The following is a 25,791-nucleotide window of genomic DNA, read 5'->3' on the forward strand; positions in this document are numbered from 1 at the left end:
GGACCCACCTCCTGGTGCCCACCACTCAGACGGTTGCTGTTGTTCAGCCTGCCAGCACTGGGTCCCACAGGGAGCAGTGGCAGGTGCTGTTGACCCTGCTGCTGACCTGCTGGCTTGTTCTTGAGTTTCCATGCCACCGCGTGCCCTGCAGAACAGGTTCTCAGAGGGAAAGGCCAAGGTTCAGCCAGTTGTCAGGCTGGTGGCTGACATGCCAGCCCACGCTGTGGCTGGCGGAGAGGCAGTGGTGCATGCTGCTGATGGTGAGTTCTGCCAGCACGTGCGAGTGGGCTGGCCAGGATTACGGAGCTGGGGCTTGCCTCGCCAAGCCTGTCCATCCACAGCAAGGGCCCATTTCCTCTTATGTCTGCCCGCAGCTGCCATATGATGAGCGAGCTGCACTGACAGGCGCGACAGCAAACAACATCTCGGACAGTGGAGCTCAGTTTGCAAAAGGTGTGGAATGCAACTTGTGCAGCAGTGCTGAAATCTACTATGATGGGATTCATCTCTCTTGACTTTCCATTGCCAAAAGCTGATCTTGCTGCATAGCCTTGTATCACAGCCATCTGGAGTTCATTTCATCTCACTCTAAAGTAAGTATCTAAAATAGATCAGGCAACTTACACCTTTAGAAATACTTCTTTTTCCTCCTCTGACTAGAAAGAAAGAAAGAAAGATTGACTGGCTCATCCCAAGGGGTCTGCAGCAAATCCATGCAGTGCTGCCATGTAAGTGGATCCTATCATCTGTGTGTGACAATCGCAAGAAATGTCATGCCCTTAAAACTCTTTGTATCCAACTTTAAAATACATTTATAGAAGTACTGAAGGGAATTTTCTGGGTGTCTCACTTTGAGAAGTGTGCTCTGCCTTCTCTCCACATAGACAATGAGCTTGCAATTACATTTCCAACAGACTTCTTCCACTTGGTGGCAAGCCAACAACACTGACAAATAGGGGACCCATTGCTAATGCTCATATATGTTTTTCCTCAGATTTTGTGATATAATGATAGTTAAAAGTTGTCCAAAAGTAAGTTGTAATATGTGTAATTTCAACTTTATCAGATGAATCAAATTCTGATTTATTCTGGTGTATGAATCTAAGCAATTTCAAGTTGTTCCTTTCCTTCCTTCCTTCCTTCCTTCCTTTTTCTTTCTTTCTTCCTTTCTTTCTTTTTCTTTCTTTCTTTCTTTCTTTCTTTCTTTCTTTCTTTCTTTCTTTCTTTCTTTCTTTCTTTCTTTCTTTCTTTCTTTCTTTCTTTCTTTCTCTTTCTTTCTTTCTTTCTTTCTTTCTTTCTTTCTTTCTTTCTTTCTTTCTTTCTTTCTTTCTTTCTTTCTTTCTTTCTTTCTTTCTTTCTCTTTCTTTCTTTCTTTCTTTCTTTCTTTCTTTCTTTCTTTCTTTCTTTCTTTCTTTCTTCTTTTCTTTCTCTTTCTCTCTCTTTCTCTCTCTTTCTTTCTCTCTTTCTTTCTCTCTCTCTCTCCCTCTTCCTTCCTTCCTTCCTTCCTTCCTTCCTTCCTTCCTTCCTTCCTTCCTTCCTTCCTTCCTTCCTTCCTTCCTTCCTTCCTTCCTTCCTTCCTTCCTTCCTTCCTTCCTTCCTTCCTTCCTTTCTCTCTCTCTCTTTCTCTCTCTCTTTCTCTTTCTCTCTCTCTTTCTCTCTTTCTGTTTCTCTCTCTCTCTTTCTCTCTCTCTTCCTCTCTTTCTTTCTCTCTTTCCCTCTTTCTTTCTCTCTCTCTCTCCCTCTCCCTTCCTTCCTTCCTTCTTTCCTTCCTTCCTTCCTTGTTACTCACTGTTAGAAATAGGCTGGATTTCAATCTCCTCACCATGTATCTCATTACATGCCATAGTATGAAGTCCCACTGCCAAAAAGGAAAAGTCAAAACTTTATATGAAAAAAGCAAATAAAGACGCAGAATAAATCAATAAATACATAATAATCACAGTAGAATCTGTAAAATCATATCAAGCATAATCCGACAGAAAATGTGAATATATCAGATGACTGTCTGCAGTTAATTTACTAAGCTTCAGGGGAAAGTGAAACCTTGCAAATTTATGGACTTTGTACATTTACAGTTTCATTTGGATTTTGGGAGTAAACAATGCATTTGCACGTGTTTCATTGTGTCAGTTTAATCTTTAGCAAATTGCTTGACACATGCTGTCAATTTTTTATACTGAAAAGGCTAATCATACAAGCCTTGTCAAACTGTTATGAATTTCAGGTGTTTACTTTTTGCTGGAAAGAAAGGTCATGGTGGCACATGATTTTCCTTCCAGTTTGAGGTTACAGGAGTCAGAAAACAACTTTTTTTTTTTTTTCTTTCTGTATTTAGAAATCACTAGAGAATAATGGTCCTTTATTTAGACAATAATCTGGTTTTGTAATTCAAGTTTCTGGCAAAAGAGCATCATGCTGTTACATGCAACTCGCTGACCAGAAACTCTGTTTCTTGAGAATCTGTTGCTAAAGCCTGGAGTGACTTTCTAGGTCAGAATTTTTCTTTTGAGCTGGAAAGTTCTGTAAAGAAGACGATGAGGAGATGGTTTTACATTCTGTATGTGCCCTGTTAGATGCAAGAGCTGATTTTCTATGTGGTTGGTTAACAGGTGGGAGCTGGGCTAGCTGTGTCACAGGCTCATTCTTTCTGTTTGGCCAGCCTGCAGCCAGCTTGGAGGGATAGCTGTGTCATCCTACACCTCCTGTTGACACCTGCAGGAACTGCCCATAGTTACGGTAAATAATCCTGGTTTCTAATAGGCAGGAGGTCTGTAATTGCAAGCTGTGACTTCCCGAGGGCATCCACTTCTCTTTGGGTCTCCATCAGGGTAGCCCTCTTGCAGCTCTGTATCGGCATTGGGACAACCAAGGACTCATACCAAAAGCTGGCTGATGGTAATATGCAATTTACGTCCTCTTGAAGAGCTAAGCTATCCTTCAGTATCTCTGCTGACCCTCATCAAAGGCACCAATAATGACAGTGAGGCTGCAAGATGCTTGGGAAAACAGCCTGCTCTCTCTGAGATCCTCTATGTGAGCTGATCCACTCCATGGTGTATGGTAGAGAGAACCATTTGGAGAGGTGCTTAAGCAGCATTAGTGTCTAGACTTTAAAGAGAAAAAAAAAAAGGGGGGTGGTAGTGGAGGAGGGAGAAAACAAGTTGTTCCTCCTGGGAGAGGCTGATACCACTAGCATGCTGGCAGGTAGGCTGCCAAAGGAATGACAGCACAAGAAACCTGCCCTCTTTTGCAAAGCTTTTACATCAGTGACTGTGGGAAACTTTTGCAATCACCTTAAGAAGGAAATCCAAGGTTTAAAAAAAATGTGGTGGAGTGCTCCACTTCTGTGAGTAGGCAGTGCTTTTGCTGTGACGTTGTGCTGGCTTCCAGCCTGAAAGCCCTGGGGCACAGGAAAGAAACAGCTTGATACGAAGTGGCACACAGTAAGTTCTTTTGCTGCCTCTCACTGTCTCTGCCTCCCTTGCTGTGTGTCTCGTCCCACTCTCGCTTCCTGCTTCTTTCCATTTGGTGTTTGTTTGCTTACTTGACTTGTTAAGTAGCAGTGCAGGACAGACCAGGGTTTGTGTACATCTTGGTGTCACTAGGATTGAAAGAGATTACGTAAAGTGCAAAAAAAAAGAATTCTGCACATTAGATTTTTTTGTTATTATTTTTAAATGATAACCTTTGTGGACTTGGGGTTGTTTTATCTCTCTAGCAAAATTCTTTATTACCTTTATTATTATTATTTAAACAGTCATGAATTAGATCTTGTATCATTCTTTTGGCTTCATTTAATTTTAAATACTGCTAGTGTCAACAGTTTACTGTTTTTTTACCTACAGATTTTTGTAGGGTGATCATGGAAAATGGTCATTAGGCATAAAAGAAGATGTGTTTATACAGTTTAACATTTTCTGTAAGCCTAAGCCAGATTTTAGGCTGGCAGCCTGACATTAAATATTGTGAAAATAAAACCACGTCACTAGTCCAAATTCTGTTTATTTAACAGAGTCAAGTATTTCATAAAGTTAATTACCTGCAAAACACAAATCAATAAAGAATGCATTTGGTATACAGAACTTGGTCTTTCAGCTACCATCCTATAATGATTGAGTTAAGGCTGAATTGCTGAATTCAACATACATTAATTATCTAAAATTTCTTTCTTTTTTTTTTCTTTTTTTTTTTTTTGTCCCATTGCTTTTTGATTTGTCAGTTATTAAAGATGATTTAAAGAGGGTTAGATCCCTTTTAATATAACGTGGATCACTCTGAAATATCCACTTTTGCTTTCCGTAGTCGCTTTTGCTGGATCCTACTGGAGTAGGATTTGGAAGTGAAAACTACAAAACTGAAGTGAGAGTGCTTATGAGGCTTTATATCTTTATTAGGCAGTAGTGGCTATTTGTGATCAGTAGGAGTAACTTTTTGCGGGGGTGACTAAGAGAGTTTTGACCTCTCTGGGGATCTGTGGGCTTGTGTCAGGGAGTCCAGGTTATTCCTGGGTGTCTCATGTGGGAGAACTGCACATACCGGTGGAGGAGAGCAACCCTTGTGGGTCAGTCCTGGGAACACTGCCATGGCCTGGCAACCCACAGGGTCTAAAAGCCCTCATGACACCTAAATGGCCTCCACTCAGGGCTCAACTGGCCTTCAGGGCCTGCAGGAGGGGAAATTTGATAAGTTCCCAGAGGAATTAAACAGAGGAATATATTAGATATCAGTGTCTAAGATATGATAGTAATATTTTATTTTTTTTCCAGACAGTAAGACCAACATACGAGATCTAAAGGAGGAAAAGCATGGACAAGACAATCACCACTGGTAAATTTAAAGACAAGCCACCCCTCCAGGACAGCAATGGCAGTACGGTTCCTGCTAAGAGTGGGTGCCATAATTGTTCAAAGCTAAAGGTATGACGAGAAGCCCTCACCACCTATTTTCTTTAGAATTCTGAAAATGATAATTTGAAGATCTATCAAAATTCAGTTAATTCAGTATGGTACTGTTTTACACTACATGTGTTGGAAACAATGCTCTAGGGTGTGATTCCAAGCACACAGAAGTCAGTAAATGTGTTCAGCAATTAAAAGATGAGGCTGTGTTTTACTAGTGAATTGGTTAAATATTTGTTATAAGCATATAGTTCCTTAAGCATGTATATCTTTTCATCCATGTCTTTCAGAATAAGAGAAGTAAGAGTAATGAACACATTCCATAGTCATAGTACCAATAACAAACAACTTTATGCTGCAAGTTTTCCCAAAGGAAGAACAGCTAAAGTAGTATGTGGTAGAAAGGTAAAAGGTACACACAGTCCATGTCAACATTTGTTTTCATTGTACTGGAAGAGACTTTGGAGGCAGTCCTGAAAGTAAAAGTAAAATCTTCTGTTTTAATAAAAGCAATGGAAAGAACCACTTCACAAAGAATTAGAAAACAAAGCATTTGATTTTTCTGTTGCCGAGGCATTCAACCATGAAAAAAAAATTTATTGCTCTGCAAACTCAATTATTTTCTCTCTTCAGATATTTCTTGGAGCTCTAGCTTTTTCCTTTTTTGCCAAAGGACTTTCTGGAAGCTACATGAAGAGCATGTCCAGTCAAATTGAAAGGAGATTTGAAATCTCATCATCAATTGTTGGCATTATTGATGGCAGCTTTGAGTTAGGTATGCATACTCTTTCTGAAAATGGAAAAAAAAACACTTCTAAATATATTCTCATTTTCTAATCTTACTGATTCTCTCTCCTGATGCCGCAGGTAACTTAATGGTAATGGTATTGGTGAGCTACCTTGGACCAAGAGTTCATCGACCAAAAGTAATTGCTGTTGGATGTCTCATTATGTCATTAGGAGCATTTTTGTCAGTGATGCCTCAGTTCCTAATGGGACGGTAAATATGGAGAGTCTTGACATTGTGTATTAATTGAACTTCATCATATGAAGATTGTTTTTAATCACACATATGACTTAAAACCTTGACAATCATGGTTTCTTGCAGATAACAAGACGGTTTTAGTAGATGAATTTTTTTAGCATTGACTTTTGGATTTTCTTTCCAAAATCAGACTTCCTTCAATCGGTAAATGAAAGAGGAACTTAACGTTCTGGCTATGGAGCCTTATCTGTAATTAGGGATAAAGTAGGTTGAATTTTTCTCCAGAGGTAGTTTATTGGTATTATTATTATTAATCTGTTCTCCTATTTTCATACTTCAATGAATTCTAGTGAGATCTTGATGGAAGAGGCTTCATTTTCCATGGTAGCTTTTCAGGCTGAGCTCTTTAAAATTACAAAGGTATTTATCTAACTCCATTAATCTCAGGAGAGTTAATTATCTAAATACACGTTCAGATCTAAGCTATAGTGCTTACATAGCTGTCAAAAGCAGTTCATACCTCTCTAATCCTTCAACATCCTTACTGAATAGTGGTTCAAAATAAAACTCCGCTGTCCCTCAAAAAATAATTTACCTCTGCTTGTAATTTATCTGCTCTTTAGCTCCAAGACCAATCTGTTATAAGGAAATAATAGAAAGAATTGTATCTGTGGAACACCATACAGAAAGTGGCCACAGCCAGTGCTCTGCTTGTGAAATAGCAGGGAACCTGCACTGCAGGGGATAGCATGGGCCAGAAGTTGAGCTAAGGAAATCTCTGATTTAACCCAAACTCACAGCTGAGTTCTGAAGATTACCTACTCTCCACAACACTCAGTAAAACCCAGTGGCCATGGGTACCTCAATGTCACCCATCAAAATGTTTAAAGTTACCAGTTGATTGTACAGTCAGAGGGAATATCTACTCCCCATTTATCTCAATGTAGCATTAATATACTCAAGCTGGCTTCAATTTACTCAGATATGATGTAGAAACTGGCTGTTTAAATACAGACAAACTGCCACACGGGTTTTATGGCCTGCATTAATCTCTTTATAGACAGATTGCTATTAGATCCTGAGCTTGTTATTTTTAAACTGACACAGATATCTCTTACGTTACACATCTGTCACATAGGTAAGAAACTGGGTGCAAGTATAGAAAAACATCAGCACTGTTGTATGTAGACTGATGTGGATGGATTCTTCCTCAGTATTCCTTCTTCAGTATAACGAATGATCTCTTAAGCCCTGGAATCAGCTTTTTGGCTCCTTAACTCAAGAAAATACTGGGGTTAGAAAGGTCACAGCACTTTGAAAAAGATAAGATTCATTTATTTTTTTTTTAATGAAAGTTCTCAAAATGGGTTGTCCCTCTACTCTGCCTTCACATAGCAGGATGCCCGTGAACATAAGGCTCATACACTTCCTGCAGAACAGATTCTTTCATATGTCAGTTGTATTTTACACAGTTGTTTTCCAGTTATAATTATGAAAGGATAGCCGTTACTGTGGACAACTCTTCTACGAGTGTATCAGCTTGCTCCCCAGCATCCTCTGTGAGCCATCCAGTCTCAGATACTACAGAAACACCTAGCACAATGAAAAATTCAGGTAAGAAAAAGCTCTGATGCTGGATACCCCATTTTATACATCCTCTTTTCCCTTCCTGTGCTTGTCCCCACTTCATAGACCCTTTCTTTATTGCAAACATAAGAGTAAAACATAAGAGCTGGAAACCGTGATATATAAAAACTCACACAATCATGGCCATGAAAAATATATTTTATGTTATTTTTCTGTTGCAATAACATATTGTCAGAATTATGTTCACAGAAATGTAAATATTTATGACTTGCAGGATGTGAGAAAACATCAAATTCCTACCTGTGGCTCTTTGTGTTGATGGGGAATCTTTTACGTGGAATTGGGGAAGCACCAGTTATGCCACTGGGGGTTTCATATATTGATGATTTTTCTAAAGAAGAAAACTCTGCATTCTACATAGGTAATATACATATGAGTGATTTTTATGCTTATCAATCTTTTCTCTAACATTTCTGTAGCCAAGAAAATACTCATCAAAAAAAAAATCTATCCATCTGCTCTATTCTGGATAATTCTGTGGTGTATAGAGACAAAAAAGCAATGCAAAAGAGATCTCATCGTTATCTTTGAAGGATATTTCTTAGATGCTCCTTTTGTTTTCCTCCAGTTGCTTCTGCTACAAGTGCCAGCTTTCTCTGTGATGACGAGAAATTTAGTTATATACTCATTTCTCTGAAGTGGGAAATCATACCTTCCTTAGGTGGCATATCACTTTCAGTACCACAGCTTCAGAGAATAAATTATTCCTAACCATCTTTCCACAGATGAGAGAATTGTCCTTCATCGCAGTAATGTAAACATGCACTTCAGAAGCTTTTACCTGACTTTTTGAATTTTACAAGCAGCACACTTCCTAATGAAAGTTTTTTATAGTCATTAGTTACCTAAGGAAAAAAACAAAAAACAAAACCCAAACAAACAAAAAAAACACCTTGCCAGGGTGTTGTAACAAATTTCTTCTAATGGGGATTTTGTTGTTGTTTTGATGGAAGATACTTATTGCCCAAGACAGAAAGACTTACGCCCATGCTAATTAATTTATTGCCAAATTGATTTAATACCTTGATATCTGACTGGGGGTGCATGAAACTGATCCCTGAAATGAGCTTGGTGAAGTTGAACCAGTCATAGAGATGGCAAGACAGTCTCAGGAAGAGCTCAGTAAGTAGTGCGAGTGTTAGGCCATTGAAAATGGCTTTTGAGAAGAGGTTATCTGCAGGTTGTAGAAATGGAAGTATTGTGAAGAGAACTGACAGATTCAGAAGTTCCACTCAGGAATTATCCAAAATACTTGTAATCACCTCTGAGATTCTGATTAAATCGATTAATTGATTGAAAAGATGAAATCGGTAATTGACAATCATAAAACTAGATTTATCATAGAAAGGAACAGAAAAGTAAACATTATGCTTTTTAAAGCTATCTTACAGAATTTAATAGAGATAATATCTTGGGTATAGAAGTCTATGAGACAGGAAATTGATTCTTTTTTCCTTAGGAAATTCTATAGTTTTCAGGTTGAGTTTTACACAATCATTTAATTTATGTAGTTCTACCAGGAGGAGGTACCACCAACATGGTCCTGAGCTGGCACAATGTACTCTGCATACAGTCCTGAGAAGCTCTTCTGCTTAGGGCACTGCTTAGTATGACTAAGAGGTATAATGATCTGTCTCCATGTGCCACTGGCATTCATCAGGAGACGGGAATACTGGGATCGTTTTGGTGGAGGCCAGCTGCTCTGAATGAGTGGTTACTTCATAAATACTTTCCTGAACCAAACACCTAATTTATTCAGATATTTTACAGTCTTCAGATGTTTCACTTCTCTTTAGGTGCTCATAGAATTGCCGATATATGTGTGTGTGTATGTATATATACACACACACACATACATGTCATACATACATATACATATACATATATCATCATATATGATATATATGAGGATCTGGTCTATACATATAAGCTTTCAATAACCATTTTTAAAAAATTAATTTCTGATTTACTCAAACCTGAGTGATAATATAGTTAATTAAGGGACAGTAACCACCATATTTATCATACAAGAGGAAAAATACTCAAGGTTATTTAATGAGACGTACTCCACTTTCATAGTTTTCTCATCAATGCAAGGTTTGAATTAATGGAATTTCATCACTGAGTTGAGCACTAGAATATAATCACGTATCTACTAAACCCACAACTTCAATAAAAACATATCTAAGGCCAATATATGCTGTAAATTTTAAAACCAGTTCAAGGTTCTATGCTATAATTACTCATCAATACAAGGGCTTGGCTAAGCTATATCAATATGCATCAGCTGAATAACTGATATGTTTACATGATTTACAGTTTGTTTAGTTTGTTTATTAATTACAAAAGGTATAGACAAAAATATGGTAGGAAAATATCACAGTGAACTTATTTGGCTTTTTCTTATCACAATACAAACAAATTACCTTACTTAAGTTACTCTTGAATTTAAAGGTTATGCAGGAGTGAAGTTAATCTAAAAGCTTTATATATATGAAAAATTATTGCACATAAAGCTTCTTAGTTTATCTGATAACTTATAGTATCTTAAAGAAAAAAGCTGCACAACACCTGGCCAGGCCATTGCTACATGTGTGCTGGTTTTTTAATCTGTTTATTTTAGAAATTTGTTACTCAGTATTTGAATTTTGGAGATGAGCTTGAATAGTTCTGAGTATGTAAGATCTGCTTTAGACTAACTGATAAACATGAAAAGCTAATTTCTGGCTTCTGGTGTCTCTACAGAAGTCACTAACTTTGGTAGCACCAGAGTGTAATATAAAAGGCCAGAACCTCCAATGAAGTTAAATGAGAGATCTAAATGAAAGCAACATGCAATTGGAACAATGAAGCAAACAGGAAATAACATATGATAAAATTATACTCTAAGAAATTATTATAGATGTCCTTGATTGTAAGCTGAGCAATCACTGTATTCAGAATAGAATTCGTAAAACTAACAGGAGAAAAATTTCTGCAGTAGAAAACACATTGGGATTTACAAGGCATGTTGCCAAGTGTGGGCACAAGGTGAGAGGCCTGTCCAGAATTCCCATTTTTCTGAATAAAATTAAGCCTTTTGCAACTTCAAACTGATCCCAAGTGCTAGATCCATGCTAGAATTCAGAAATCTGAATCACTGACTTTTTTGAAACCATTACCCCATCATAACTAAACTTCAACAGATCAACGCAAGTGACGAGGATCTATGCTTGAATTATTTGGGGGGTATTTTTATTTTCTCCTGGTTGTCAGCAGTGATCACCAAAACCAAATTGGCCTGTATTTGTATACCATCTGCAAAATGCAGTCCCATCTTCACAGATGTGTTCTAACCTTCACAGCTTACTCATTTGCTTCTAGCTGCAATCATCTTCTCCTGATGCTGTGGTATCTCCTCTGTAAGTAGAGACAGAGGGGGAAAGAGGAGCCCCAGTGAAGCCTGTAGCAACACTGAAAGTTGATTTTAAAGAGGTCATGACCTGATCACTAGATTTCTTGATTCTTTTAGAGCTGTTTAAGCACCTATTAGAACAACTGTTAGCTGATTTACTCATTCTGGTGCTGCAAGAATCAACAAAGATGATGCTCAACAAACTTTGTTCAAACAGCTGTACTCGTATTTCCTCATTGCCTGATGGAAATTTTCTCAGGATCGTGTGCCTATTTCCATGTCCATGAGCTTTTATTGTCCCTGGCATCTGAACATGACTCCCAACTGCAAAGACATGCCTTCTTATATGCACATCATCAGAGCAACTACTGCTACTTAAAATTAAACCAAGGACCTGAACAGTACAGGGAAAATTCCTGAATTCTGCAATGACAGAACATCATGCAGTTTGCAAATATAGTTGCAAATATACTTATTATGCCTTCATCGGGCCTAGAGTTTTATGTTCAGTAGTTAATCGCTGTAAGATGGATGATGCTACTACAAAGACCTGAGAAGTAGAGCGGAGGAGGGATAAGAATCACTGCAGTTGTAATCTTTTTTTCCTGTTTCTTCTATGATCCCCATCTCACCTGCTTCTGCACTGAAGGTTCTGAGGTTGACAGCTCATCACTTATTTTCCTGCTGCTCAGCAACTTATGGCAAGACAACCCTCACAGCCTGCACCAGCCCCCTCCCCTCCCCTTCCGTCTCCCTTTCCTTCTTCCTCTCCCTCTCCCTCCCTCTCTCTCTCTCCTCTTCTTTTCTCAGAGGAGCAGGTGTCCACATCTGGCCAGCATGCTCTTCACTCTCTTATGTTGCTCCCTTCTGTTGCAGGCCTGGTGAGGTCCTCAGGGATGTTTGGGCCAACCCTGGGCTTCCTGCTTGGATCTTTCTGTGCCAGCCTCTGGGTCGATATTGGCATTGCGGATATCGGTAAGAGTCAGTGCATCGAATGTATGTAGGAACCTACATGCTAGGAAGCCACTCCCAGTTTACTTCTCCAAAAAGGGGGGCCCTCCAGAGGGTTTTCCTACTCAAAATCTGATGTTATTTATATTTTAGTATCCGCAGTGCTGTAGTGTGACTGCGATAGATCTTGCTTTAAGCCCCCGCCCTCACTGCAGAAACATTTTGGGCCTCTTTATATGCTGGCACATGCCCTTTCTGCACCCTTGCTGCACAACTGAGAACAAGTGAGCAAATGAAAGGTTGTCCCCACATTAGGAGAACAGTGGAAGGCCTTAGCTCATGGCATTTTTGATGGCCAAAAATACATTCTCCTAAAAAGCGTGCAGCAAAGATTCTGATGAAACCTCATCTCCTTCTTCACTTCTTCACTTCATTTCCTTCTTTTCAGTTCCTTCCTTCACTCTCGTGTCTCTAATCCCAGAGAAAATCTGAGTAACATCAAGGAAAAACTGTTAAGTTGGGGAATGGAAGAAAGAGGAAAAAGGAGGAGATTGAGAAAGGGAAGTTCTCTTCTGGTGGTGAAGGGGTCTCTTGCTGTCACTTGTCCCCACAGAAAGTGCTGGAAGATTGCAGCACAGAAATGCCACCAAGGGTCCAGATGGAGACAATGGCATGTCTTATGCTTGACATCCTGGGACTCATTTGACACAGAATGCATTTCAATTCTTCATGTGAAACATAAATACCTCTGTTCAGGTGTTTAAATAATACATATAAGGATACATATAGACAACTTAATTGCTCTGCATGATATCTAATCTCTTTTCCTGTCTGTTTTATAGATGCCATTAGCATAAATCCCAAGGATACCCGCTGGGTTGGTGCCTGGTGGCTTGGATTGCTTATTTGTGGAGCAGTCAACTTCATTGCTTCATTGCCTTTCTGGTTTCTGCCTTACTCCTTACTGAAAGAAGGAGAGGAGCAAACTCTGAAGATCAGTCATCTGCCTGCTCAAGATCCCTGTAAAATAGACCCCTTCATTCAGCCACAGTTGAAGTTCTCTGAGGCAGCAAAAGGTGACAGATTATTGCCCAAATGTTAGCATGAGAATTCTCTCTCAGGGGTCCATTTTGAACTGAGTATGGGTTTGCACAATCCTCCGCAAAATGCAAGTTTCTGCAATGCAAATAATGGACACAAAAGCTCTCTCTCATTTGTTATATTATTAGCAATATTAATTATTAATGTTATTAGTATTAATTGCTAAAGGTTTGTTTCAGTCACAGTTTAATGCTGTTTTTATGTCAGACATCTGGAAAAAGGTCATGCTGTTGCATTGTGCATTCTCTCATTTCAACCCAGTAACAGTCAAACAGCTATAATCATTAGAAGGAAAAAGGGAAAAAACATCCCATCCTTCAATAATGAGCAATCCACAGCTGGCAGGTTGCTGTTTTCCCGTGACCAAAATATGTGAGGGAAACAAGGGGCTAAGTACTATCAGCTGAAGAGTTCTCACTAAATCCATGGCTCTGACGTATGATCTCAGTGATGCTGAGTTAACCTAGTACAGGCAAAACCAGACCCAACTACACATTGCTGTACTCAGTCCCCAGAGGGTTTATTTGTATGTATGCATGCGTGTGCATTCATTTGGTGGCTGTGCACTTCCCAGAAAAGTGCTCTGATGTGTGATCTTTTAGGCAAGTGTGCCAGCAGCCAGATGGAAAGGTTCTTGCCTTTGGCTGAGCCAAGTACTCCCTTTTTCTGAATACAGAAAACTGTATACCTGCATAGGGGGCTCCCATACAGTTTGTGGAGGCTCTTGCTTTTAGGCAACAACCTTTTCACCTGGTATATAATAGGGAGTCTTAATGTTCCTCTAGGGAAGCTATCCTGTACAGGCATTGGTTTTCAGCCTTGCAAGCCACTGGTGAATAGTCCTGTCACATACAAGATAATCTAGAATTTCTGATTCCCAGTCCTACATCCACCATGCCTTGCTGCATCATGCAGTAATAATTCTGTAAGTCATGTGCTGCCAATGGGGAAAACTCCCACTTGAGCAAGCATATGTTTTGACAGGCATAGAATTATAAACTTCAAGACAGACATTAATTTAAGTTAGTTTTATTATCTATAGGATGCCAAAAATACCTCTTCTCTGTGTTTAGCAGGGTGTACAGCATATACCTCTCAATTACAGATTTCCTACCAACTTTGAAGAAGCTGTTTGGAAATCCAGTTTTCCTGGTGTATGTGTTCCTCACCATTCTGCAGTACAATTCTCTTGTTGGGTTGATAACCTACGAGACAAAGTTTATGGAGCAGCAATTTAATGTATCAGTGGCAAGAGCAATCTTTCTAGTTGGTACGTAACTGTCCTTAGTTTAAATTCCAATATTAAAAAGGAAGTTTTCTTAGTTATTTTGTATCTCTTTTAGGAGGACCTTCTTTGAACTTTTATGGTGAGCAAAAAGTACATAGATATTTATTAATTTTCTACTATGTTTTGGAACTGGATGTTAATTTTAGTGCTAATATTCCTCATCTACCTAGTTTAGTCAGCCAGAGAATTATTAGAACTGGATAGATTTTTGGGGGGGCTGAAGCTTTTTTAAAAGAGTGAGGTTGGGTTTATGAATGTGTGTGCTCTTGGGAACAAAAAACCTACACAAACTGAAACTAAATATCAAGTAAAAGAAAAAAAATGTATAATTTAGAAAATTTCTAATGACACTTCTGATTTTCTTTTTCAGGATAAAACCTTTGTATAAATACTCTTGAGTTTTCATTACAAATATAAATTTTATATGCAACGAGGAACCAAACTGTAAAATTCCAGGTCATTTCATTCAGCTCAAAACTCTTCTTGCTGGTTCCCTCAAAAATAAGTTATTTGTAGTGTTCTAAAAAAAAAAAAAAAAAAAAAGAATGCAGAAAAGATATTAATCTTAAAGTGATGGATTAATGTGGTCTCATAACCTGGCAAGATACTGGGGTATTTGAGGACATCGTAGAACTTGTATTACATTACTTGAATCTGAAGGCAATTTTCTTTGCTGTGGGTCAGATACAAAAGAGGGAAGAACTTTATTTTTCCTGTCTTGTTTTGAATTACATTTTACAAAAAAATGCGTGACAGACCAACCAACAAACCAACCAAAAAACACTGAGTGAAAAATAAACCCCTCACAATAAAACCTTGCAAAAACTCTCTGTTTGGCATCTAAGTATTGGAACTGGAGTTTGTGAAGTGCTGAACTGATTAACTGTAAATGCAAATCTTTCCATGATTTACTCTCAGAGCAAAATGGAACCTGATGCAAAACCAGACAGAGATTTCTTTCATGTTCTGTTTTGGAGATTTTCTTGGTAACTATCAGGAAGTGTAATGCTTTACTTTAGATGAAGAAATGCCCATGAGCTAAGATATTCATATTATTTACTCCAGTTTCTACCAGGCACCTGTTTAGATTTTCTTACATCAGTATGCATACAAACACCAGTGTAATAAAAAGGTAGGAAATTCCAATGGAATAATTTTTTAAAAGCCATAATGGACTTTTTTTAAAAAAAAAAAAAAAAGCCACACTGGGCTCTTAAAATTCAAAAGAAAATGAAGAAAAAAGCTAAATTGTAATAAAAATTCTTAGAACCTCAAAGAATCTGTCCAAAAAAAGGCCAGTATCTGATTTTTTTGGAAACCACTAGTACCTGATACTTATTCTAAAAAGGGTCTATCCAAGTGATAGCAGTTAACATCTTTCTGTTACCTTTTATTTACAGGTGTGATACTGTTGCCCATCACAATCCTGGGGATGTTTCTAGGAGGCTATCTGATCAAGAAATTCAAACTTGACATAACTGGAATAACAAAGTTTGCATGCATCTCCTTTATAGTAGCATATCTGTTAAACCTGTTGTACTTTACATGCAGTTGTGAGGTGCTCCAGCTGGCTGGTCTGACAGTGCCCTACTCTGGGTTTGTATTCCCTTGGGTTTGTGTTGGTTGTGTTTTGTTCCATGATTGTTACCTGCCTCATGGTACACACACTTAGTAGTCTTCCTCTACTCTCATAATCTAATCTGGTTTTGCAATCCAAACCAATCTGGACTACAAACCTTCTAACCTAGGAAACATTTGAATTTGAATTTGGATTATACACAGGTTTACTGTTGATTTACTGTAGCATATTGCTACTCACTCTTGCATAAAATACATGTGTATATATATAGTCTGTTTGAAAGAAATAATTTTCATTGAAATTGAAGTGTATTAGGTCACCTGCTTTTGTCAGTCAGTGTGATTTCAACTACAGTGGAGCTACTGTGATTATATCACTTTATTGCTCTTTGCAGGTGATACAAGAAAATCCTTTGTGCTGAAATAGAAATGTTAGGATGAAATGATACCTAGTGCTGGGGATATGAAGAATATCCTGATTTTCTTTTTCAAATTTCATTTAAACTGGATGTTTCTTTTTCTAAAGTGTTTATTGCAAGATATTTTCAATATACCCTTGAATGCTGGCAGATTTCTAATTAAGATGCAATTGAATTTTTTATAGTCTATTTCAAAACTTTAATTTAAAGTTGGTCTCCTGCTACAACATAGGGAGCAGGAGCTAAAAAGAATGTGGAAAGTGGCTTCACCAAAGGCCTCCCCAATAGCTTTGCCTCTAGAAGGGATCATCCTCTAGATCACTAGTTACCGACCTGCACAGGTATTCAGTTTCCAACCTCTCTTGGGACCTGGAGCTGCCAACCTTCCTGCGTCCATCTTCTCAGCTGAGAAGTAGAAAATTGTTATGGCAGGATGGTGTGCTGCCCACAGAAACGTTTCCCCTCCCTTACCAGGATCGTAGCCATGCATCCTGGAGAACATTTTGCTGACCCCAGCAGCTTGCCACAATTGACTACTGTTTACATTTAGCTCAGGCATGTCCAACAAATTTTAAGGGATTTTAAAGGATTAAACCGAATCCAGCCAGGCTTGCTAGATTTTCAATTCAGACAGAAACTCAGGCCTGTGTTTTCTGAAACTAAGCCTATGTTCAGTGGAATACCTAGGTGTCTTGACAAACCTGAAACCCAGGTCAGCTCTAAGGATAGTTACATAAAAGATGTCAGAGGTTTATCCAGTGGAGATAGCTGTGGTTGAGCACATCATCTGATACTGCAGAGTGAGTTAAAGAATAAGCAGAAAAATCAAGGCAGTGAATACTGAAAGAGCAATTACAGATTCCCCAAGCAAACTGATAGTGGAGGATTTATCATGTTACATGATTGTTCTGGTGAAGTGAGTTACATACCTCTTTATCAATTAAAAAAAAAAAACAACACAATTATTTTCCTTTCTAAAGGACTTAAGAGAAATGTGGACCACTTGAGATATGTTTTGGATTGACAGGAGGAAGAAAAGGCAAATTTTCAACACTTTAAATAGGGAATCTTTTCAAAGCAGGGGTGATTTGTGGACAGTGGGCTCCTAACACTTTCTGAAAATTGAGCTCTGCTACCATGCCCTCAGAAATCTCGCCACTTTTTACATTCTCAGTTCTAGTTGTCATCCACTTAGTTTAGCTACTTGGGGCCTGAGCTTGATGTTTCTCGCAGAAATGTAAATAAAGGTGGAAGATACAGAAGTCCATGATACGCTACCACAAGAAATTAGATCTGATGAGAAACTGTGTTCAAGCCTGATCCAGGTGCAAGGCTGTTGCTGAATACAGACAGAGCTGATGTGGAAGCAGCGCTTCCCACTCAGACTCATGCAACTTTCATTGCCACTAGCCAGCTCTGACTCAGTGAACAACTATCAAGGATATCTTGCTGCTGTATTTTTATGTAGTTTTGTTTTGTCACTTCTAGTATGGTATGATCTCTACTGCTAAGGGAAAGCAAGGCCAGTCTACATGGTTTAGTGGGTGACATTGATAGTAGGGTGACGGTTGGACCAGATGATCTTTTCCAACCTTAATGCTTCTATGATACAAGTGATAAGAGATTTTAGATATGATTTTCTTATCCTTGGGAAGAACTTTCACATGAAAAAGTAATATCAAATATTCACTTCCAGTCAAAAATACCTAGTTTTCAAGTTCCATACCTTTTCAGCAACAATCCAGAAAAATGTTATTGGATGATGAAAAATATCAAGAGAACTTTGGTTTAGCTTAAATTAACTTTGCCTCCATACAACAACAACACAGTTTTCTAGATGGTAGAAAATATCTGTCCTTGTTGATTGCTTCGCTTTCTACTCATTTTTCCTGCTTACTCCATGATGTTTTCTTAGAATATTTAATTCTCCTAAATAATTATTTTATTTCTTTCTGTTTTCGTCCAGATTGAAACAACTTTCCTCCCCCAAAAACAGCTTCATGGCCAGTTGCAATGCTGATTGCAGCTGTGAGGTGGATCAGTGGGATCCTGTATGTGGGGACAATGGGATCACTTACATGACGGCCTGTTTTGCAGGATGTAAATCATCAACCGGGACAGGAAAGAATATGGTAAATGTATAGACAAATGATTATACAGATAACTAGATTTCTCAATCCATTATTTTTTGACTTAGTGATTAAGAAATCCTGTAGAAACAGTTGTCCATTCTGTACTGTTTAACCTTGTAGTAGAAACTGAGTGAGTGCAAGGTTGCAGGTTGGGTTTTTAAAAGAATTGTTGTGGTCAGATAAGTGAGCTACTCAGACAAGACATGAAACATCAGACTCTTGACTTACATTTCTTGAATGTTTTAATTTTTATTTAATTAAATATATATATATATATATTCTCAGCAAGATGACCATAATTTTGGCTTTAAGTTTCTCAGTAGATCTCTTACTGTGTAGATACAACACAGCTAAGAGGGGATTGCTTTAGACCAGACTTCTACTGGTCTGATCACTACACCAGCAAAGTCCTCTAGTGTCAACTCATTTGAGGCAGACCTGCATAAAATTGTGCTTGCTGGTTTCACAAACCAGTATAAACCGTGCTGGAATTTCCTGCTTTCCTGAGATGTTGTAGCTCAGGAAAGAAGGTCATAACTCTAAATTGTACAGTCAAGAGACCCATTATTTTTACATTTGGCTATTTTGTTTAGTGCATCACCATCAAAGAGATTTCCAGCACTCCTAAAAATCCTGCTTTGGCAAGACCAACAGAAACAGTAGGTTTGCAGAAGTCTCAAGGTGCTCAGCCAGACATTTGAAATCCAGGCTGTTGCAAGCGATGGGATTACCCTTTTCCAACTCTTAAATTTCTGTGCTCACCTTTTGTTAAATTGCTTTTAAGTAAGGTACCATCATTTTAATTTCAGTCAATAGGCCATAGCCATATGATCATCCTCAAGAGCACAGCAGACCCAGGGATCTATTAGAGTAATGTTTTGTATGAGCAATATTCAGTTTACCCTAGGCCAAACTGGCTGGTTTGGCTCAGATCAAGAGTACAGAGCAGTTAGTTGTGCCTGATGTAAAGTAGAGAGGCCCCATTGGGACTGCTTGTTGGAGGCAAAAAGAGCAGCTGCGACTTGATTACTACGACTACCCCAGCTGGGTTTGGATATGGTAGGGCCAAAGCCTTAGAAAATGGTTTGCCCTTAAGCAGATTACAATGGAAAGACGTGGCATGTACGTATATTAATGTAAATACCAATTAAATTGCCACTGTATGGACAGATGATCTGCATCATTTAGAGTTTTGCTGTCCTTATAATTGCTTGTTACTACTTTTTGGCTGCAGTTTATGACTCTAAAAGCTGAGCAGTGTTATCAGATCATATGAAAGGTCCTGGCCTGCTCCAGTGAACAGCTGACTAGGTTAGCCTTGGCCCTTGCTTAAGACGAATGCTTACTATATCCAGGTAGCTGAACAAAAGTCTCCTTATGCTACACCAGCAAACTTGAAGAAGTTTTACATTGGAAGAAAAATACATAGAAACCAACCTCAGGTCATCAGGTATGAAATTTATGGACAGAAACAATATATAAACAAATATTTCATTCACAACAGAATCCTAGTCTGAGCCTAAGTGCCAAACTGCAGTAAATTAAGCATGCTGTATCTGCTAAAAAGCAGCCCTTAAGCGAGGGCTTAAAGCAATGAAAAAAAGAAGAAAATTGTCATATTAATTGTGTGCAAATGGCCATGTCTTCTGCCAGAAGCAGAACTGTCTTAACAACAATGAAATAGGCAAGCAACATTTTCAGACTTGTATCCATAGCCATATCCTTTTGCTTCATTCACTTCACGGGAACTGGCTTTCTAACCCATGCCTCCTGCTAACTTCAAAAACCATGAAACAACCCACACTCCAGCATCAAATGCTGTTTTGGATACATAATGATATAGATCATAAAATCATAGAATGGCTTGTGTTGGAAAGGAGGTTAAAGACCTCCAACCCCCCTGCCATGGGCAGGGACACCTCCCACTAGATCAGGTTGCCCAAAGCCCCATCCAGCCTGGCCTTGAACACTTCCAGGGATGGGGCATCCACAGCTTCTCTGGGCAGCCTGTGCCAGTGCCTCATCAGACTCTGAGTGAAGAATTTCTTTCTTGTATCTAATCTAAATCTACCCTCCTTTAGTTTAAAGCCATTGCCCCTTGTCCTGTCACTACGCTCCCTGAAAGAGAGTCCCTCTCCTGCTTTCCTGTAGGCCCCCTTTAGGCACTGGAAGGCCTCTATAAGGTCTCCCCTGAATCTTCTCTTCTCCAGGCTGAACAAACCCAAAACTCTCAGCATATCTTCATAGGAGAGGTGTTCCAGCCCTCTGATCAGCCTTATGGTCCTTCTCTGGACTCACTCTAACATCTCCATGTCCTTCTTGTGCTGGGGGCCCCAGAGCTGAAAGCTGTACTGCAGGTGGGGACTCATGAGAGTGGAGTAAAGGGGGAGAACAGATATCCATGGCTGCATTATTGGGTCTGTATCTATATAATTTTAATCTTACTTATGTGCTTCATTGGATCCCTGAGCAGAATGGCTGGATAGCAATTCACACCTGAATTTTATAGCTTTCACCCATCTTTAGCTTACATAGCATGCCTTCAGTCCTAGCAATGGCATGGATGAAATTAGAATCACAGTTGCTTTGTGTCTTTGGAGCAGCGTGGCATGGCTGGAGCATTCCAATGAACTCGGCCATCAGTCTGCAGAGATGATTAGGGAGGTCCTTTCAGCATAAACAGCAGTCTGCCTGTTATGGAGAGTAAAAAATATAGATACTAAAATAGTTTTGAGTCACTAAATTCTGATTAAATGATTTTTTCCTATCTTTTCCTTTCAGGTGTTTCACAATTGCAGCTGTGTGGAAGGACAAGGACATGTGCTTGGCAATTCTTCTGCAGTTTTGGGACAATGCCAAAGAGAGAGCTGTACCAAAGCATTTCCATATTTTTTAGCATTACAGACTGCATGTGCATTTATTTTAGCCTTAGGAGGCACTCCTACATACATGATTATGTTTAGGTGAAATACTTTACCTTACCTTGACCATAAAGCTTGGGGAAAGAGAAACAGAATATGGTATCTACCATTTGATTCCTATTGTGAGGAATGGTATGCTGACCAAACTGGGGCTGTGTGTCTTTAGCTGTCCTCTGAAACCTATCAATTAATTCCGATTTAAGGTTGAATAGATACTTTGGTGATGGAGTGGGTAAGCCTTACATTGACTGCAGACAGTACATTTCACTTCCAATGACAGGCATGTGTTTAACGGAGCAATGAACTTGAAATAAGTGTGATGCTAAGCCATGTCCAAGGTGACTATACTGTTCACATTACTCAAGAGAAAAACATTCACCTTTGTTAAGCCTTGTTGCCTCAGAATGTTTTGTGTGTCGCGAGAAGCCTCCCATTTTATTTCAAGCAGGTACAAACAGAACTATTTCAGTAGCAATCATTTTTTATTTTTATTCCTTCAATTGTAAAGCAGCACTGCTATTTTACTCTCAGAAAAAAAGACAATGTTCTCTGCCTTTCGTACGAAAGTTTCTTTCAAGTCATACTCATGGGTGAATTGCAATCATCAGTATTCAGTGCACATGACTAATTAACTCTTTGTCCTAAGCTCCTGATTATTCTGCAGTATTTCTCAATGTAGACATTCTTACTCCTTACCTGGATTATGGACAAGAGTAACTTTGCTGGGAAGTTTCCAGAACACTGTGTATAGTGGGAAGCCATTAATGTTAATGCTGAAAAGATGATATACTGATGCAGTGTAAGCCCCAGCTGGGGAAACAGGCTGGCCATAGCAAGCCCCATGCCTGCTCCTGTGCCAGCTCAGTACTCCCTGCTGCTTTTTGTAAATTGTTCTAGTTCCTCTGATGGACACAGGCTCTGTCTCCACTGGTAGGAATGAGGTGCTTTTACAGCCAGGTGACTCAAGTTTGTTGTCCTGTAAAATGCTAGAAACAGAGATGGATTTTATCTACATGTAGCTAGCAAGGACTGCACCTTCACCACTGAGTTGTACAGCCCCTTCTAAAGCAAAGACTGCCTCTTGGAGCTTAACTTCTGGACATAAACTATCTACTTATAATTAGTTCGCTTCAGTTTTCCTCTACATCCTCTCCCCAAAACCTTTGCAATTTGCTCTCCTTTGGTTCAAGAGAAGTTTCTGTAAATACTCCCATCTATTTCAATGGGAGTTCATCCACTGAAATCAACATGAGGCTCAACACATGATCTGTAACTTTGGTGAATGTTTTTAGCTACTGTTGAATAAGATATGCTGGGTTAGCCACATTACTCTTGCAGTGGAGCATGTGCAGATATTCACAGCATGGCCATCATTGTAGCTATATTATTCTACTGTTCCCCAAAACATCAGAACAATGTATTATTTTTTCTGCTTTTTAGATCTGTTTCACCAGACCTGAAATCCTTTGCTGTTGGGATTGAAACTTTAGGTGGTAGAGTACTAGGTAAAACTTCATTTCCTTGTGTCATTCAAGTAAGCAATAAGATAGACCCAAGTTAGCTGTTCCAAATGAGAACAAAAGAAAATTTTGAAGAATGTGATTTGTAAGCAGAAAATGCATTTCAAAATGTTTGGAGGAGCTTGCTGCATGTTTCCTGGTATGTAATTACATAGTATAATTATCTCTCCAGATTTTTTTTCTATGCAGTGAAGGAATCAGCTGGGGAAAGGAAAGTGCATTATACATTCTTCTTTTTTTTTCTTTCTTTCTTTCTTCTTTCTTTCCTTCTTTTTTGGACACATCTACCTGAGCATGATTAGTCCAGAGACCCTTAACACCCATGTTCCCTTTGGCTGACCATTTTTCACTTACATCTATCATGTATTCTATTATTTTCTTTGTTGTGTTTAGCTACAATAAATAATCCTCGCAGCTTTCAGTGATGTAGTCTTCCATGCCTCTAGCAAACCTTGCCTTATCTTCACTTTCTTGATGACTTTTGAAACCTTCCCCATGCAGACAAACCCAAGTAGTCACTTGTATCTCTCTCCTAATATCACATTTTTGCTGAATGCTGCAGAGGATCAATCTTATGATTTTACGAAAAAGTTATAACAAATTCACATGTTATACATGAAAGCTTGCTGGTTATATTAAAGTGATTCTTTCAGTACTAAATAAGTAACACACTTAATAACATAATAACGTATTTGGTTTTGATCATGGGCTTAATTTGAGCCCTTTGCACTAAGCTAGTCATTTCTTACTTGCAGACTGCTGTATAATACCTGAATAGATACATTAGTGTACATAGATATTCATGTATCATGACATGTAATTCCATACCAAGGACTGAAAATTTGATTGTATTATTTCTTTAAACGACAGCAGTTATAATTGTAATAAAAATATCATTAAAATGGAACTACTGACATTTCCCCCACCCGTATAATCTTCCATCTGTTCAACCTACCCTTTAGGTATTTGCTTAAAAAATTACACAGGTCTTGTGATCTCAAAGTCAGTGCAGGATTTTTAGTCCTATTTTATGCAGTCATAATTCAGAAATCCTGAGATTAATTTCCTCATTTCTTTACTATGACATTAAACTCTATGATCTGCATGTGTGAGATCATGTAATAAGATTTTCTTTGCAGGAGGACTTCCAGCTCCTATTTACTTTGGTGCCTTGATAGATGAGACCTGCTTGAAATGGGGGACAAAAAGCTGCGGGGGATCTGGGTCTTGCCGAGTGTATGACACAAAAGCATTCAGGTAAGGTAAAATCTTCAGTAAGGGATTGGGAATTTGGCTTTTGAGGCAGCTTGGACCAGCAAAGACCAAACTATATTTTTCACATAAGAATTGTCAATAAACATATTAGGATCCTAAAGCACCATGACTCTGTATTTTGACTAATCCTTAATAAATCAAATAAGCCACATACTTTTGATCAAATCTAACACATGGCATTGCTGTGCAATCCCTTACATCACCAATATTAGTTCCCTTAATGGACCATTAGTTCACTGTATAATTCTGCAACACTTTGGCTTTGTGGGAGACCAAACGACTGTAGAGTAAGCGTAATACTGAGAATGCACTTCCTCATCCCTCATTTCTCTGTTTCCTAATGTATAAAACACCCCACAAAATCCACTTGAAGAGGCAACCCAAACAGCTGCTGGTGCAACAAATGCAGGAGAACCGCATGCTTCCCTTTAGGGGCTGGAGGAAGGCTGGGACAGCAGACAAAGCCCCAGCCTGCAGTGTTCCTCAGGTCCCTACAGTAAAATGTAACCATCTGCTGAATGGGAGAACTCTTCAGAGAGCAAACATCTCTGCTACCTTTCTGCTAGGAGTATAGACCAGATTAGGGACTGCCTGGGGCTGAAAATCATGAGGTTGTTTGCTTTTTTTTTTGTTATTTCCCAAAATGTAGAAAGAGACATGGCTGAGAATAAATGTTTTTGCCTAAATGTGTTTGGTATCACTCAGAAGTGGCAAGTATTATTAACATATATGTATTTTGTCATTTTTTTTTAAAGAAATGTCTATCTTGGCCTCATTGCTGGACTACGGGCAGGATGCTCTCTCTTATACATAGTGCTCTTTGTTTTAATAATGAGACGCTTCAAACCAGATGACAAGGAGATGACAGATATTAAAAATGCAGAAAGACCAACCAGCAAAGAACCAGCTACAGTGAACAAAAAAGAAATTCTTCCGGGTGCACAAACTTCAGAGGAGAGTGAAGAAACTTATATGTGAAAAGGAAACAAGGCCTCTCCCCAACTCTGCCTATGCTTCAGTTTTTCTAAGCACAATGGAGTCTAATTACTGACTTCAACAGCTAGTTTACATTTGGAGGTTCAAAAAATATCCTCAAAACTTTGGCCTTTAAGCTGATTTACTTTATTCTCATATTGTCCTTATCTGAAACAATAGAGTGAAAATGTTTTCAAAATCTGGGGGAACTCTCCAACCTTGCACTCTCAGTCCTCTTCTAGATTGCCCATAGGACTGACCAAAATTTTTCCAGTATAATAAGTTTGATTATAATTGAAAAATTAAAAAGAAGAAATCCTCAATAATCTTATATTCCTTTTTTTTTTTTTTTTTTTAAACCGTCTGTATTTCAAGTCATCTCGCTCTGCATTTAGTCCTATGGCTTTACATAGCTAATCAAGTTACACCTGACCAGCTGTTCTGATGGCCTTTGCTGTGCGGTTCATGGTTAGTGCTCCTTGTTACAGACTTGGTCCAATTGCCCATGCTCAGGTGAGAGCCCCAGGGCTGCCAGTGAGCATCTGAACAAGAACTACACAATGACTCTGGGGTTTGGCTTGACCACATTAAACAATCAAAATGGATTGCAAGCAAAAGAAAGTAGTACATTAATTTTGCAGTACATTTCAGTGTTGAGTTAAACTTACCTTGAACTGATGCAATAAATGGATAGGTGTTAAAGTTAA

At 38.7% G+C, this 25,791-nt stretch overlaps 1 protein-coding gene across 11 annotated transcripts; it reads left to right on the forward strand.

The window, feature by feature from the left end:
- The first annotated feature begins 242 nt into the window (after window positions 1-242).
- LOC308198424 (solute carrier organic anion transporter family member 1C1-like) lies at window positions 243-25,791 on the forward strand. Of its 11 annotated transcripts, none has more exons than XM_080600786.1 (17): window positions 243-260; window positions 375-593; window positions 4,767-4,916; window positions 5,532-5,673; window positions 5,766-5,898; window positions 7,367-7,497; window positions 7,745-7,891; window positions 11,801-11,899; window positions 12,718-12,951; window positions 14,082-14,246; window positions 14,320-14,343; window positions 15,665-15,860; window positions 18,228-18,393; window positions 21,175-21,356; window positions 22,755-22,819; window positions 23,974-24,091; window positions 24,865-25,791. In XM_080600786.1, exons 3-17 carry the CDS (start codon window positions 4,806-4,808, stop codon window positions 25,085-25,087), a joined length of 2,136 nt encoding a protein of 711 aa, XP_080456912.1. In that variant the 5' UTR covers window positions 243-260; window positions 375-593; window positions 4,767-4,805; the 3' UTR covers window positions 25,088-25,791. The 11 variants fall into 11 exon arrangements, 10 of the variants coding, with proteins under 10 accessions (XP_080456912.1, XP_080456911.1, XP_080456915.1 ...); XR_013953896.1 differs by lacking the exon at window positions 243-260 and adding an exon at window positions 19,749-19,843 and having other exon boundaries at window positions 322-593; XM_080600789.1 differs by lacking the exon at window positions 243-260 and adding an exon at window positions 2,610-2,736 and having other exon boundaries at window positions 333-593.

The sequence above is a fragment of the Anser brachyrhynchus genome (assembly GCF_964034855.1).
Source record: "Anser brachyrhynchus genome assembly, chromosome: 1".
Classification (NCBI taxonomy): Eukaryota; Metazoa; Chordata; class Aves; order Anseriformes; family Anatidae; genus Anser; species Anser brachyrhynchus.

Bases quoted from the DNA above. Each gene is read 5' to 3' on its own strand.
- LOC308198424 (XM_080600786.1), top strand. From the start codon at position 4,806: ATGGACAAGACAATCACCACTGGTAAATTTAAAGACAAGCCACCCCTC. The intron at 14,344-15,664 runs GTGAGCAAAAAG...TTTTATTTACAG, and splicing joins ACCTTCTTTGAACTTTTATG to GTGTGATACTGTTGCCCATC. The intron at 21,357-22,754 runs GTGAAATACTTT...TCTGCTTTTTAG, and splicing joins ACATACATGATTATGTTTAG to ATCTGTTTCACCAGACCTGA.